At 39.9% G+C, this 13,203-nt stretch overlaps 1 protein-coding gene across 5 annotated transcripts in view; it reads right to left on the bottom strand.

Moving 5' to 3' along the window:
* Window positions 1-569, bottom strand: part of UNC80 (unc-80 homolog, NALCN channel complex subunit) — a 257,506-nt gene extending 256,937 nt beyond the window's left edge. For all 5 annotated transcript variants that reach the window (XM_060193977.1, XM_060193975.1, XM_060193974.1 and 2 more), the window contains exon 1: window positions 91-569. In XM_060193977.1, the coding sequence (XP_060049960.1) occupies window positions 91-182 (92 nt within the window). In that variant the 5' untranslated portion in view covers window positions 183-569. The remainder of the gene's footprint in view (window positions 1-90) is intronic.
* Window positions 570-13,203: the final 12,634 nt, after the last annotated feature.

The raw sequence follows: 13,203 nt of genomic DNA on the forward strand, positions 1-13,203 counted from the left end.
CAGCGGCGGCGGCAGTGGTTGACGACCCTGGCGGCCCCCGGAGCGCCCCCAGCCCCGGGCGACCCGCCGCGCGCCCTCTGCGCCCCTCACCTGGTTTGCCGCCACAGGAAGGTCTGGATGGGCAAGGGGATGCCGCGGCTGCTGTCTTGCTCCTGGCCCTCGGAGCTCTTCCTCTTCACCATGATGGTGGCTTCTGGCAGTCCTACTGCAGGACCCAACGTTGGCTCCTTGCTAGCCGCCGCCTCCTCCTCCCTCTGCTCTCCCCAACTCTCATCCCCTCCTTCCCCAAGGCAAAGCCGGCTCTCTCCGCCCTGGTGCCCCTTCTCTCTTCCTGTCCCCCGCCCCTCCTGGCGCGTGGAACATGGCTGCGGGAGGAGGGGAGGGCTGGAGGCTCCGCGGAGCGAGGAGGGGGGCGCTCCCAGAAGCTGTCCGCCTCGCCGCCCCCGCGCCCTCTCCTTGCTTTCAGCACCTCCCACTGTGGACAGCAGCCCGCGCCCGCAGGCCCTGCGGGAGACTAGGGCTGGCGGCAGGGTGAATAGCTGCTGGGTGTCCACAAGGGTCCACTTTCCTCATTGCCCGCACCCCACCCCCACCCCTGCGCGGCCCCTTCAGCCCTCGGAAGTCGTCTTCCTTTCCTTGGCGCTGCACCCCACGAGTGTCCCCTGTCCTGCTTCCCAACCTGGAAGCAGGGCTGGTCTGCGGAGGAGGAGCTTCGGTGAACCGCAGAGCAGTCAGGAACTCTGGCATCATTCTCACCTCCAGCAAGGAGGTCAAGAGTCCATCCTCCCGGTTTAGCAAAAGGAGCACAGGAGAATTAATAGAAGTGTAAACTAAGAAGGGTGCAAACTCGGCAAGACAGAAAGCTGAAAAGTTCTCGGATGTGAGAATTTATTTTAAAATGGTAACCACAAGAAAATCAGTCTTCTTCTGTCGCAGTAAGAATGTCCCTCAAACCACCCAGTCTTGAGAATTTGTCAATTGTAACTTGAGGAAGGACATTTGAATCACTATGTGAGCAAATGTGGTTTGTTATTATCAATTACTACACTTGGGTGATTTTGTTCCTCCCACTGGTGTCTGCCATTTTAAATTCTCAAAATCAAATGCTTACATATGGTTAGGATATTCTTGCTCTTCCTTCCTTTCTTTCTATTTTGACAATAACACAAGTAGAGGAGGAGTGAAGTGAAGCAATATGAGTAGAAAAATCATCCCTTTACATCCAAGTATTTACAAACAAAAACATAACATTTTAAGCAAAGATTTTAGTGTGACCCATGGAATGGAGAAGACCTTGTTTGAGACCTCATTCCATCAGGTAGAAGCATTCCCTACATAACTATCTTGACATGTGTATATGCCATACAGAGATTTTTGTTGATATACAGATTTGTTTTACATTTTATATGAGAGAAATTAAGAGGATGGAGATAGGGAGAAAGATACCTACTTTGCCACTTGTGAAGCTTGACCCCTGTAGGTGGGGACCAGGGGCTTGAACTGAGGTCTTTGTGCATGGTCACATGTGTTCAACCAAGCACACCACCACCCACATCCTAGAGTTTATTTCTAACAGTTGTTCTAGGTATAAAATAAACTAACAGAAAATTGATTCTTAGATAGCCTGTCTCTTCCAACTAAGAGTTCTTTTTTCTTGTACTAACAACTTGTATTGACATAGTACATCTGCTATTATTGGTGAAACTATACTAATATTATCATTAACCAAATACATTACATTAGAAGTCACTGTATTGAACAATTTAATATGTCATATATTAGTACAACTAATATACAATTTAATGTCATATATCATACAATATCAGTTTTATTTCCCAAAAATCTTATATACCACTTACTCATCCCTCTCTAATTCCTAGACACCAATAAACAGTTCATTGTTTTTGTAGTTTTGCCTTTTCCAGACTGTCGTAGTTAGAAATAATGATATCTTTGTAGATTTCTTCTACAAAATTATACAATTTTCATTTATTTTTCTTCCATATATTTTTAACAGTTCATTTTTTATTGTCTCATTAACTCTTCAGTGTATGCATTTACCACACTTTGTTTATACAGTCATCTGTTGAAGGACATTATCTACTTTCAATTTTTGGAAATTATTAAGCTGCCACATGCATTTTGTGTGCAGATTATTTGTGGTTGCAAGTTTTTGGTTTATTTGGGTAATTTATTGGGCATGTAGTTATTAGATTTCATTTTAAGATCATGACTAACTTTGTGAGAAACCCCAAAAGTGGCTACACATATTTTAATGTGCAGGTTTTGTGTGGATTCAAGCTTTTAGCTCATTCGATTAAATACCTAGGAGTATGATCAGTTGATTGTATTTTAAAATTATACGAGCTTATGAGAAAATGCCAAAGTGATTGTCCCATAGAATTTTTTAAATGAGAGTCCTAGACAGAGTTATGAGCCAAAATGATAGAATCATTGAAGAAGGCGATGTTGAAGATCCTTGTGACAGGAAATAATTAAAGTCCTGGAGGGATCTATATGTAATACATAACTAGATTAAATACTCTGTGGTGGATGAATAATCTCTAAAATTATAAGGATTGTACAAGAAAAGTCAGCAGGAAAAGAAGCAGGATGAGAATAGGAGGTGGGGGCAGACAGTGGCACACCTGATTAAGTATAGACATTACAATGCACAGGGACCCAGGTTCAAGCCCCTAGTCTCCAACTGGGGGAAAGCTTCACAAATTGTGCTGCAGGACTGTAGGTCTCTGTTTCTCTCTCCCTCTCTATCTCCCCCTCCTCTCAATTTCTCTGTTTCTTTTCTTTTTTCTTTTTTGCCTCCAGGGTTATTGCTGGTGCTCAGTGCCTGCACCATGAATCCACTGCTCCTGGAGGCCATTTCCCCTCCTTTTGTTGCCCTTGTTGTAGCCTTGTTGTGGTTATTATTGTTGATAATGATGTTGTTCGTTGTTGGATAGAACAGAGAGAAATGGAGAGAGGAGAGGAAGACAGAGAGGGGGAGAGAAAGAGACACTTACAGACCTGCTTCACCGCCTGTGAAGCAATTTCCCTGCAGGTGGGGAGCTGGGGGCTCAAACCAGGATCCTTACGCCCGACACCCTCTGTCTCTTTTAAATTATAAACACATAAATTTTTTTTATAAAGGAGAATAGGTGAGCATTCAGGCTTAATTGTTTGTAGGGCTAGATAACATAATAGTTATGCAAAGAGACTCTCATGCCCTGGGCTTCAAAGTCCCATGTTCAGTTCCTCACATTATTGTAAACCAGAGCTGAGCTGTGATCTGGTTAAAAAAAAAAAAGACTCTACATCAGACTTAATGGTTTATGTAAACTGTGAAGTGGTAAGATATTTTTTTTCAGAGTGACAGTTGATGAAGTAAGTACTGTAGCATTTGTCAGAAAAATGTGAATAGCTGAAATGTAGAGTGAATGCTTGTTATGTGTCAAGGTCTGTTTTATGTGCATCAGTCAATTTAAAAAATCCGTTGCAATCAACATTTTGAGAAAAGACTACCAAGAGACAGAAATTTTACATGATCTACCCAAGGTTACAAAGTAATTGATGAAAGAACATTAAGGTCTAGTTTCCAAGTTCTGATCCAACTCTGACATAAAACTGAGTATTGTTTAGCTGTGAGGATTTGGAAGAAGTGCTATGAGTCATGTCAATGAGAGCTGCTCAAGGACATATGAAAGAATTGCTCTATTGATGGTAGAAGATGAAGAAGAACTAATGGTATTTTCCATTTGCAAATGCCCTTAAGGCAATGAATCATCTGGAGGTGGAAGAATTCTAGAAAAAGTAATTTCAAAACTAGTTTTCAAAGTTACAGTTTAGTAAAGATTCAAGACTATTATGGTTTGCTTCTCAAGCAATCATTAAACACTTCCTATATTTTTTATTTATTTATTTTTCCTTTTGTTGCCTTTGTTGTTTTTTATTGTTGTAGTTGTTGGATAGGACAGAGAGAAATGGGGAGAGGAAGAGAAGACAGAGGGGGGAGAGAAAGATAGACACCTGCAGACCTGCTTCACCGCTTGTGAAGTGACCCCTCTTGCAGGTGGGGAGCCGCTTGTATTTTTTTTTTTTTTAGGAAGAAACATGTTTCATCAATGTTTTCATCTATACTATATCCTTTCATATATTTTATTTTCAATCCAGACAAATATTATTTATAACTTTTAAAAATTATCTGTATTGGATAAAACAGCCAGATATAGGGGGAAACGGGGTGATAGAGAGGGAGAGTGACAGAGAAACACCTGACGCACTGCTTCACCACTCTCAAAGCTTTCCCCCTGCAGGTGGGAACCGGGGGCTAGAACACAGGTCCTTGCACACTGTAACATGTGCACTCAACCAGCTGCACCACCACACAGAGCCCCCAAACACTATTGACAAAAAGAACAGAATTAATCTGCTAAGTCATACCATCAGTTTAAGTGTCATCTTTATTGTAATAACTATGTGGCATTATCATCTCACTATCAAAAAGAAATATTGAATTGTAAGTAAATTCTAAATGAAGGTTATGCCCAAAGATGGAATAACTTTGGATGAAAAGAAGAAATGCACATTAGTAAGAATGTGAAAGGCAATTACAAAGAAATTCAGAAAGACGTAGCCAGATATGTAAACTTTGAAGGATACATTCTCTTTAATTGGAATAATACATTTTGATAGTGGCCAGATACTGTTATAAATTGAATGTACAAATAAACGTCATTGGTAGACAGACTGAACAGAGAATAACTCTGAATAAGCAGAATCAAGACTGCTTTGCAAGTAAGTATAGGAGAGCTCAGAGTAATGTCAAAACTCAACAATTTAACACAGCATAGTATTGGCAAAAGCTCACTACTACTCTATGACAACCTATTAGAATTTTTCTATATTAGTGAATTAATAAAGTTACAAGATTACAAGTGTATAGTCCCACATCACCCACCACCAAAGTTCTGTCATTCTCACCCACCAGCAATAACCACCATATCAGCTTGGTCACTTTATTTCAAATTCATGTTTTAGTCCTGTGTATTACACATATGAGAGTAAACACCATGCTGTTATATTTATTTTATTTTATTTTATTTATTTATTTATTTATTCCCTTCTCTCTTTCTTTTTTTAAAATCTATTTTGCATAGAGATGCAGAGATTGAGAAGGAAGGGAGAAATAGTGAGAGAGACACCTGTACCACTGTTTCACCATTCATGAAGCTTCTTTCTACAGATGGGGACCAGGACTTGAATCTGGTTCCTTGTGCACTGTAATGTGTGCACTCCAACAGGTATGCCACCACCCAGTCCTTGCAGTTGTCTTTCACTTCCTTACTTACTCCACTAAGCATTACTACTTCCAGTTCCATCCATTTTGTCCCAAAGAACACAATATCTTTTTCACTTGTAGATTAGTATTCCACTGAATATATGTCTCATGACTTCTCTATACAGTCATCTGTCAATATGAATTTAGGTTGTTTCCACTCCTTGGTGATTGTAAATAAAGCAGTTGTGAGCACAGGTATGCATATGCCCCTTTGAATTAGTGTCTTCATGCCCTTTGTATATATGCCTAGGAATGGTATTACCAAATCAGAAAGTATTCCACTTTTATGTTTGAGGACTCTCCATATACTGTTTTTCAATGAGGCTGCATCTATTTGCCTTCTTACCAACACTAATAAATTCCTGTTTTTTAGATATCACTTGATGTACACATTGCTCACAGATATGAGCTGGTATCTCATTATGGTCTTCACTTTACTTTTTTTTAAAGGACTTTTAAAAAACATTTATTTATTTATTTTCCCTTTTGTTGCAATTGTTGTTTTACTGTTGTAGTAATTGTTGTTCTTACTGATGTCATTGTTGTTGGATAGGACAGAGAGAAATGGAGAGAGGAGGGGAAGACAGAGAGGGGGAGAGAAAGACAGATACCTGCAGACCTGCTTCACCGCCTGTGAAGCGACCCCCGCCCCCCCCCCCCGCAGGTAGGGAGTTGGGAGCTCAAACCTGGATCCTTACACCAGTCCTTGTACTCTGTGCCACATGTGCTTAACCCTCTGTGCTACCGCCTGACTCCCTCATTTTACATTTATCTGTAAATGAACTTGAGATTTTTTTTTTCATATTTCTCAGTCACCTACATATCTTATTTTTTTTCTCTCTCTCTCTCCCTCTTCTCTCTCTCTCTCTGTCCCTCTCTAATTTTTTTTCTTTCTGACACCAGGGTTATTGCTGGGGGGGGGGGCATGGTGCTGGCACTATGAATCCACTGCTCCCAGCAGCCATTTTTTTCTTTCTTTTCATTTTCTTTGACAGGACAGAGAAAAAATGAGAAAGAATGGGGAGATAGATAAGGAAAAACAAAGACACCTAGAGACCTGCTTCAGCACTCGTGAAGCCTCTCCCCTGCTGGTGGAGAGTGGGGGCTCAAACTTGGGTCCTTGAGTATGGCAACATATAGCTCAGTTGGATGTGGCACTGCTTGTTCCCCATCTGTATATATTCTTCAGAAATATTTAATTCAGATTTTTGCCCATTTTTATTGGATTATTTACTTTATTGTTATTGCTATAGTTGAACTGCAGGATTCAAAAAAATTAAATATATTTTTATTATTATTGGGTAGATACATCAAGAAATTGAGAGGGGAGGGGAAGATAGAGAGGAAGAAAGACAGACAGACACCTGCAGCCCTGCTTCACCACTTGGAAAGCTTCCCCCCTGCAGGTGGGGACCAGATGCTTGAACCTGGGTCCTTGTGCACTGTAGTGTGTGCACTTAACCAGGTGTGCCACCACTTGGTCCCTGCATGATTACTTTACATGATTACTTTTGACATTAATCTCTTGTCAGATATGTGATGTGCAAGTATCTTCTCCCAACATTTAGGTTAGGTTACCCTTTTTTTTTTTTAATCTTTGAACCTACCAGAGCTTGAAGGTGATACGCATGACCATTGCTGCTTCTACACATACTAGTTAGACATGAATGGGGGATACACTTCTACATAGAAACAGTAATTTGGGGGTCCAAGGGGCAAGGCTGAACTAACTTTGACAGGTCAATCTCAAGTTAGTAACTCCTGGTGTGCAGGAATTGATATATTAGGCACCCTCAAACTAAACAGAGGTTCTAGACCCTTCAAAGAATCCACACTCATCTAAGCTTCTTATCATGGTTTGCTTGGTTCTTCTAGATCTGCCCCCAATACATTGAAGGAAGCTTTAGTGCTGTAGTCTCTTTCTCCTCTCTCTCTCTCTCTCTCTCCTATTGTTAAAAAAAGACATTGATATTAACAGTGGAATAGAGAAATGAATTCATAGAACAGAATTTTTAAAAGCCCCCAAATGAGATATGTGAAAATTATATGCAATACAGTAGGATGTATAATCTTTTTTTAAAAAAAGTCAAAATACTCTGACCCATCTTGGACAGAGCTAGAAGGAATTATGTTAAGTGAGCTAAGTCAGAAAGATAAAGATGAGTATGGGATGATCCCACTCATCAACAGAAGTTGACTAAGAAGATCTGAAAGGGAAACTAAAAGCAGGATCTACCAAATTGTAAGTAGGGCACCAAAGTAAAAGCCCTGTGGTGAGGGGTAGACATGCAGCTTCCTGGGCCAGTGGGGGGTGGGAGTGGGTGGGAGGGATGGGTCACAGTCTTTTGGTGGTGGGAATGGTGTTTATGTACACTCCTAGCAAAATGTAGACATATAAATCACTAGTTAATTAATATGAGAGGGGGAAAATCAATTGTATGTCTCAAAGTTTCTCAAAACACAAACTGAATCTTTTTAATATATAGGCTGTGTATTTGATACGCAGACTCTCTCAAAAGCCTAGACCAAGTAGATCAGAAGCATCCAATAGCACAGCTATATACAAGATACTGGGTACTGTACAGCAAACCCTAACAAAAGGACTTTTCAAAGTTAACCCAATTACCAAATAATGTGATGATAACGTTAACTATCGATTGTCTTTTTGAACCCTAAGACAGCAGGAACCTCACATCTCCACTATAGAGCCCCTACTTACCCCAGTCCTGGAACCCTTGGATAGGGCCCACTTTCCCGTATGCCTCTCCCAATCCATATCAAATAATATTGCATCTGCTAATCACAACCTAACCAACGCAATGATTGCCACCTCAACATGCTTCACTTCAGACTGTGTCCAGAGACTTCAGGTGTGGAATGACAACCCTTCAGCTTCATTACTCAGGTGAGACCTTTCCTTTCATAGTATACTCTAATTTCATCTCAGGTGGTTCACTTTCTAACAAAGTCCCAAAACCTAGATATACACCAGTTTCTCTGAGAGAGAGCATATGTTCACATGTATCCATAAACTACTGCAAAATATATACCTGAAAGCAGAAGTACACTAGAATTTGCAGTGAGTACCTCCCTAACACTTCCTCTCCACTATTCCAAGCTTTGGGTCCATGATTGCTCAACAATTTGTTTGGCTTTGTATGGTAACTCTCTTTTCAGTCACCAGGTTCCAGATGCCATCAGGATGCTGGCCAGGCTTCCCTGGATTGAAGACCCCACCAATATGTCCTGGAGCTCAGCTTCCCCAGAGACACACCCTACTAGGGAAAGAGAGGGGCAGACTGGGAGTATGGACCAACCAGTCAACACCCATGTTCAGCGGGGAAGCAATTACAGAAGCCAGACCTTCTACCTTCTGCAACCCACAATGACCCTGAGTCCATGCTCCCAGAGGGATAGAGAATGGGAAAGCTATCAGGGGAGGGGGTGGGATATGGAGATTGGGTGGTGGGAATTGTGTGGAGTTGTACCCCTCTTACCCTATGGTTTTGTTAATTAATCCTTTCTTAAATAAAAAAGAAAAAAAATTCAAAATATGATTCTTACCAGAAACACTACCAAAAAATTCCAGATGAATTAAAGGTCTAAATGTAAAAGTCAAATTTTAAATATTTAAAAAAAAAGAGTTTTAGTTTTCTGATTTCTAATACTTTGACTCTTGTAAAACACTCAAAATGTTAAAGCTATATGAGTCTATAAATAATCCTCAGAATATTAAATAGTCTTTGCAATAAAAGACATAAAAATAAAAATATATAACACATAATTAGAAAAGATACAATGCATTTAGTCAACAGGAGTCTAAACTATGTTAAAATTTATAAAAATAATTAATAAATTGTTTATGAAAAAGTATCTATTACTCTCTCTTTGGATATCTCAATGCTGCTCATAAGACTCAATCTCATCAGTAATATTGAAAATAATTATCTTCTCCAAATTCAAATTCATAATTTCCCAAACCTAGGAGTAACCAAACTCTCTCTCAGTAGGTAAATGAAAAATACAGTGTGTTACATCTAGACAATGGAATAGTATGCAGCACTAAAAGGAAATGTTGTCTCAAATCATGGAAAGACATGGAGGAATGCATATAAATACATACTATCCAATGAAATAAAATAATATGAAAAAATTAAGCTCTGTATGACTCCAACGATATGACATTATCCAAAAGGCAAAACAATGGAGCTGGAAGACTGGTAAATATTTGCTACTTCAAAGTGGGAGAAAAATAAATAAGCAGAACTCAAAGAATTGTTATGACAGTGAAAATACACTTCATGATACTATTATGATGAGCACATGCTGCTATACATTTGTCCAAACATACAAAATGTTTACTGGGGGCTGGGTGGTGACATATCTGGTTAATTACATGCGTTACAGTGCTCAAGGACCTGAGTTCAAGCCCCCAGTCCTCACTTGTGGGGGAAAGCTTCAAAAGTGGTAAAGCAGGGCTGCAGGTGTCTCTTTCTCCCTCTCACTCCTTCTTCCCTCTCAGTTTTTGGATGTCTCTATCCAATAAATAAAGTTGATTTTTAAAAGTTTAAAAAGTGTTTTATCAGTGGTCCGGGAGGTGGCGCAGTGGTAAAGCTTTGGACTCTCAAGCATAAGGTCCCAAGTTCAATCCCCGGCAGCACATGTGCCAGAGTGATGTCTGGTTCTTTCTCTCCCCCTCTATCTTTCTCATAAATAAATAAAATTAAAAATATATATATATAAAAAAAAGTGTTTATCAATATGAGCGAGCCTTAAGTTACAGTATGAACTTTGAGTGATTCTGTTATAATCTCTGATAGAGCTGTGGGTGATGGGGAAGCCACACAGGTGTGAATGGGGGCAGACGATATATAGAAAGTCTCTGTACCTCCCTTTCAATTTTGCTGTAAATTTAAAATTTATCTAAAAATGAATTTTAGGAAGTTTCAGAATACCAAATTACAGTGCGAATATAGAGATTGCCATTTAAATATTAAGGATCAATATTTAAAATTATTTTGGAGGTTAATTTAGCAATTTTTAGTAAAAATAAAATATTCTCACACTTCAAATCAACAATTACCTATAAAGACTGCAAAGAATTTATCAGATAGCTTGAGTATAAAAAAATGATAGTAGCAAAAGAAAAAAAAATGATAGTAGGGGAGTCGGGCTGTAGTGCAGCGGGCTAAGCTCAGGTGGCGCAAAGCACAAGGACCGGCATAAGGATCCCGGTTCGAACCCCGGCTCCCCACCTGCAGGGGAGTCGCTTCACAGGCGGTGAAGCAGGTCTGCAGGTGTCTATCTTTCTCTCCTCCTGTCTGTCTTCCCCGCCCTCTCTCCATTTCTCTCTGTCCTATCCAACAACGACAACAACAATAATAACTACAACAAAAAACCAACAAGGGCAACAAAAGGGAATAAATAAATAAAATAAAATAAAAAAATGATAGTAATGACTCATCACACTAACACTGTTGTACTAAATTCTAAGCATCTAAGTGTTATCAGATACAAAAGAATAGATAATTCTGATAAATTCATACAATGGAATAGACTCCAGGAATCAATATGAAAAAAATTCCAAAATACGGTGCTAAATGAATAAAATAATTTGCAGAATCACCTAACAATACAGTACCATTTATTTTTTTTATTTCCTTTTTGTTGCCCTTGTTTTTTTTATTTGCTGTTGTAGTTATTATTGTTGTTGATATCGTTGTTGTTGGATAGGACAGATAGAAATGGAAAGAGGAGAGGAAGACAGAGGGGGGAGAGAAAGATAGACACCTGCAGACCTGCTTCACCACCTGTGAGCCCCTGCAGGTGGGGATCCGGGGACTTGAACCTGGATCCTCACGACGCCCGGTCCTTGCGCTTTGCACCATGTGCGCTTAACCCGCTGCGCTACCACCCGACTTCCAGTACCGTTTATTTTTAATATTTAAAATGGGCAAAATGATGCTATTTATTATAGATAAATTAATTATATATATTATATATATTATATATTACATATATATTATATATAGGTAAATTAATACAAATATGTTTGAGTATTATCTTGAATTGAGTTTCCCAGAAAGTAGCATTGGAAACAATGATTTGCATGTTACTTTAAGGAGTGAAATACACAGGGTTAAGAGTAAAGAAAAAGAGTTCAGACAGTAGTAGCGCACTGTGTTAAGCCCACAAGGCGCGAAGGACTGGTGCAAGGATCAGGCTTTGAGTCCCACCCCACAACCCCCCACTCCCCGCACCCCACCTGCAGGGGGATCGCTTCACAGGCCATGAAGCAGGTCTGCAGGTGTCTTTGTCTCCCCCTCTCTATTTTCCCCATTTCTCTCTGGCTTATCCAACAACAACAGCAATGGCAACAGTAACAACAACAAGGGCAACAGAGTGGGTAAAATGACCTCCAGGAGCAGTAGATTCATAGTGCAGGCACCGAGCCTCAGCGATAAATCTGGAGAGAAAAAAAAAAAAAAGAGTAAAGAAAACATTGATCCAGTGGGTAAGAAAACAAGGCTAGTAGACTGGTGTATTATCAAGCTGAATACTACCAAAATGTAGTTGATGTCTGAAGAATACAGAGACACTAATTCAAAAAGAAATACCTACGTCGGGGATCAGGTGGTAGCGCAGCGGATTAAGGGCAGGTGGCGCAAAGCGCAAGGACCGGCATAAGGATCCGGTTTCATTAGTCCTGGGCTCCCCACCTGTAGCGGAGTCGCTTCACAAGCGGTGAAGTAGGTCTGCAGGTGTCTTTTTCTCCAGCTCTCTGTCTTCCTCTCCTCTCTCCATTTCTCTCTGTTCTATCCTACACAACGACATCATTAACAACAATAATAACTACAACAATAAAGCAACAAGGGCAACAACAGGGAATAAATTAAAAGAAAAAGAGATATGTACCTCCTCTGTTCATTGTAGAACTGACAAGATATGAAACAACCTAAGTGCCCATTGACATATAATTGAATGAAGGGGTGTATATTCTCAGTAGACTATGACTCTGATTAAATGAAGATGAAAGTTGTCTTTTGCCACACGATGAGCAGAATTTAAGGCAATTATACTAAGCAAAATAAGTCAGAGTGAGAAAGAGAAATATCAAATGGCTTCTCTCATATGTGAAATAAAAGAAACAAAGCAGCTGAAGAAACGAAACATGATATGAAACAAATTTTAGACTGATAAAAATTGGTGATTACCAAAGAAGAAGAAGTGGAAAGATGGGAACAAATGGTAGTTGAGGCCATTTTGACAGTAGTGAGAGGTACAAAGATTGTGCCGATGGTTGCTATGGTATAGCCTTCTATCACAGCACTATGAATGGTAGTAGGGATTGCAATTATCTGAAGACCAGATTGGTCTCTTCGTCCAAGGTGGCTCACGCATACATTTATTGATGTTGCTTGCTAGTTAAGAGCTAGGCTCAGGCTATCTACTGGAGGAGATAAAAATATCCTTTCGTGAACATTACTCTCAAGACAATTGAACTTGTTTGGTTTTTGTTTGTTTGTTTGTTTGTTTTTAACAGCTCATTTCACCAAGGAAGAGTATACCAAGAAAATCACGTGGAAACTGCACAGCCTTTTCTGAACTAGCCTCAAAAGCCCTGTAGCAATGCTTCTGCTGCAATTAGTTGAAAATAAGTAACTCCTCCAGAGTCTAGAGGCAGCAACACAGACCTGATCTCTCCATTGGACCTATACAGGTCTTTATGTGTAGTATCAAAGAGTGTGGAAATATATTTCAATTGCTGTAACATAGCTGAGGCACTTGGGACAGGGCCTGTTCTGCTCTACAATTAGTAGTATTCTTCTTCTTCTAGTGTTTGCCCTTCTTCCGTAGCCAGTCAACAG

This window comes from Erinaceus europaeus, chromosome 7 (genome assembly GCF_950295315.1).
Source record: "Erinaceus europaeus chromosome 7, mEriEur2.1, whole genome shotgun sequence".
NCBI classification, from domain to species: Eukaryota; Metazoa; Chordata; class Mammalia; order Eulipotyphla; family Erinaceidae; genus Erinaceus; species Erinaceus europaeus.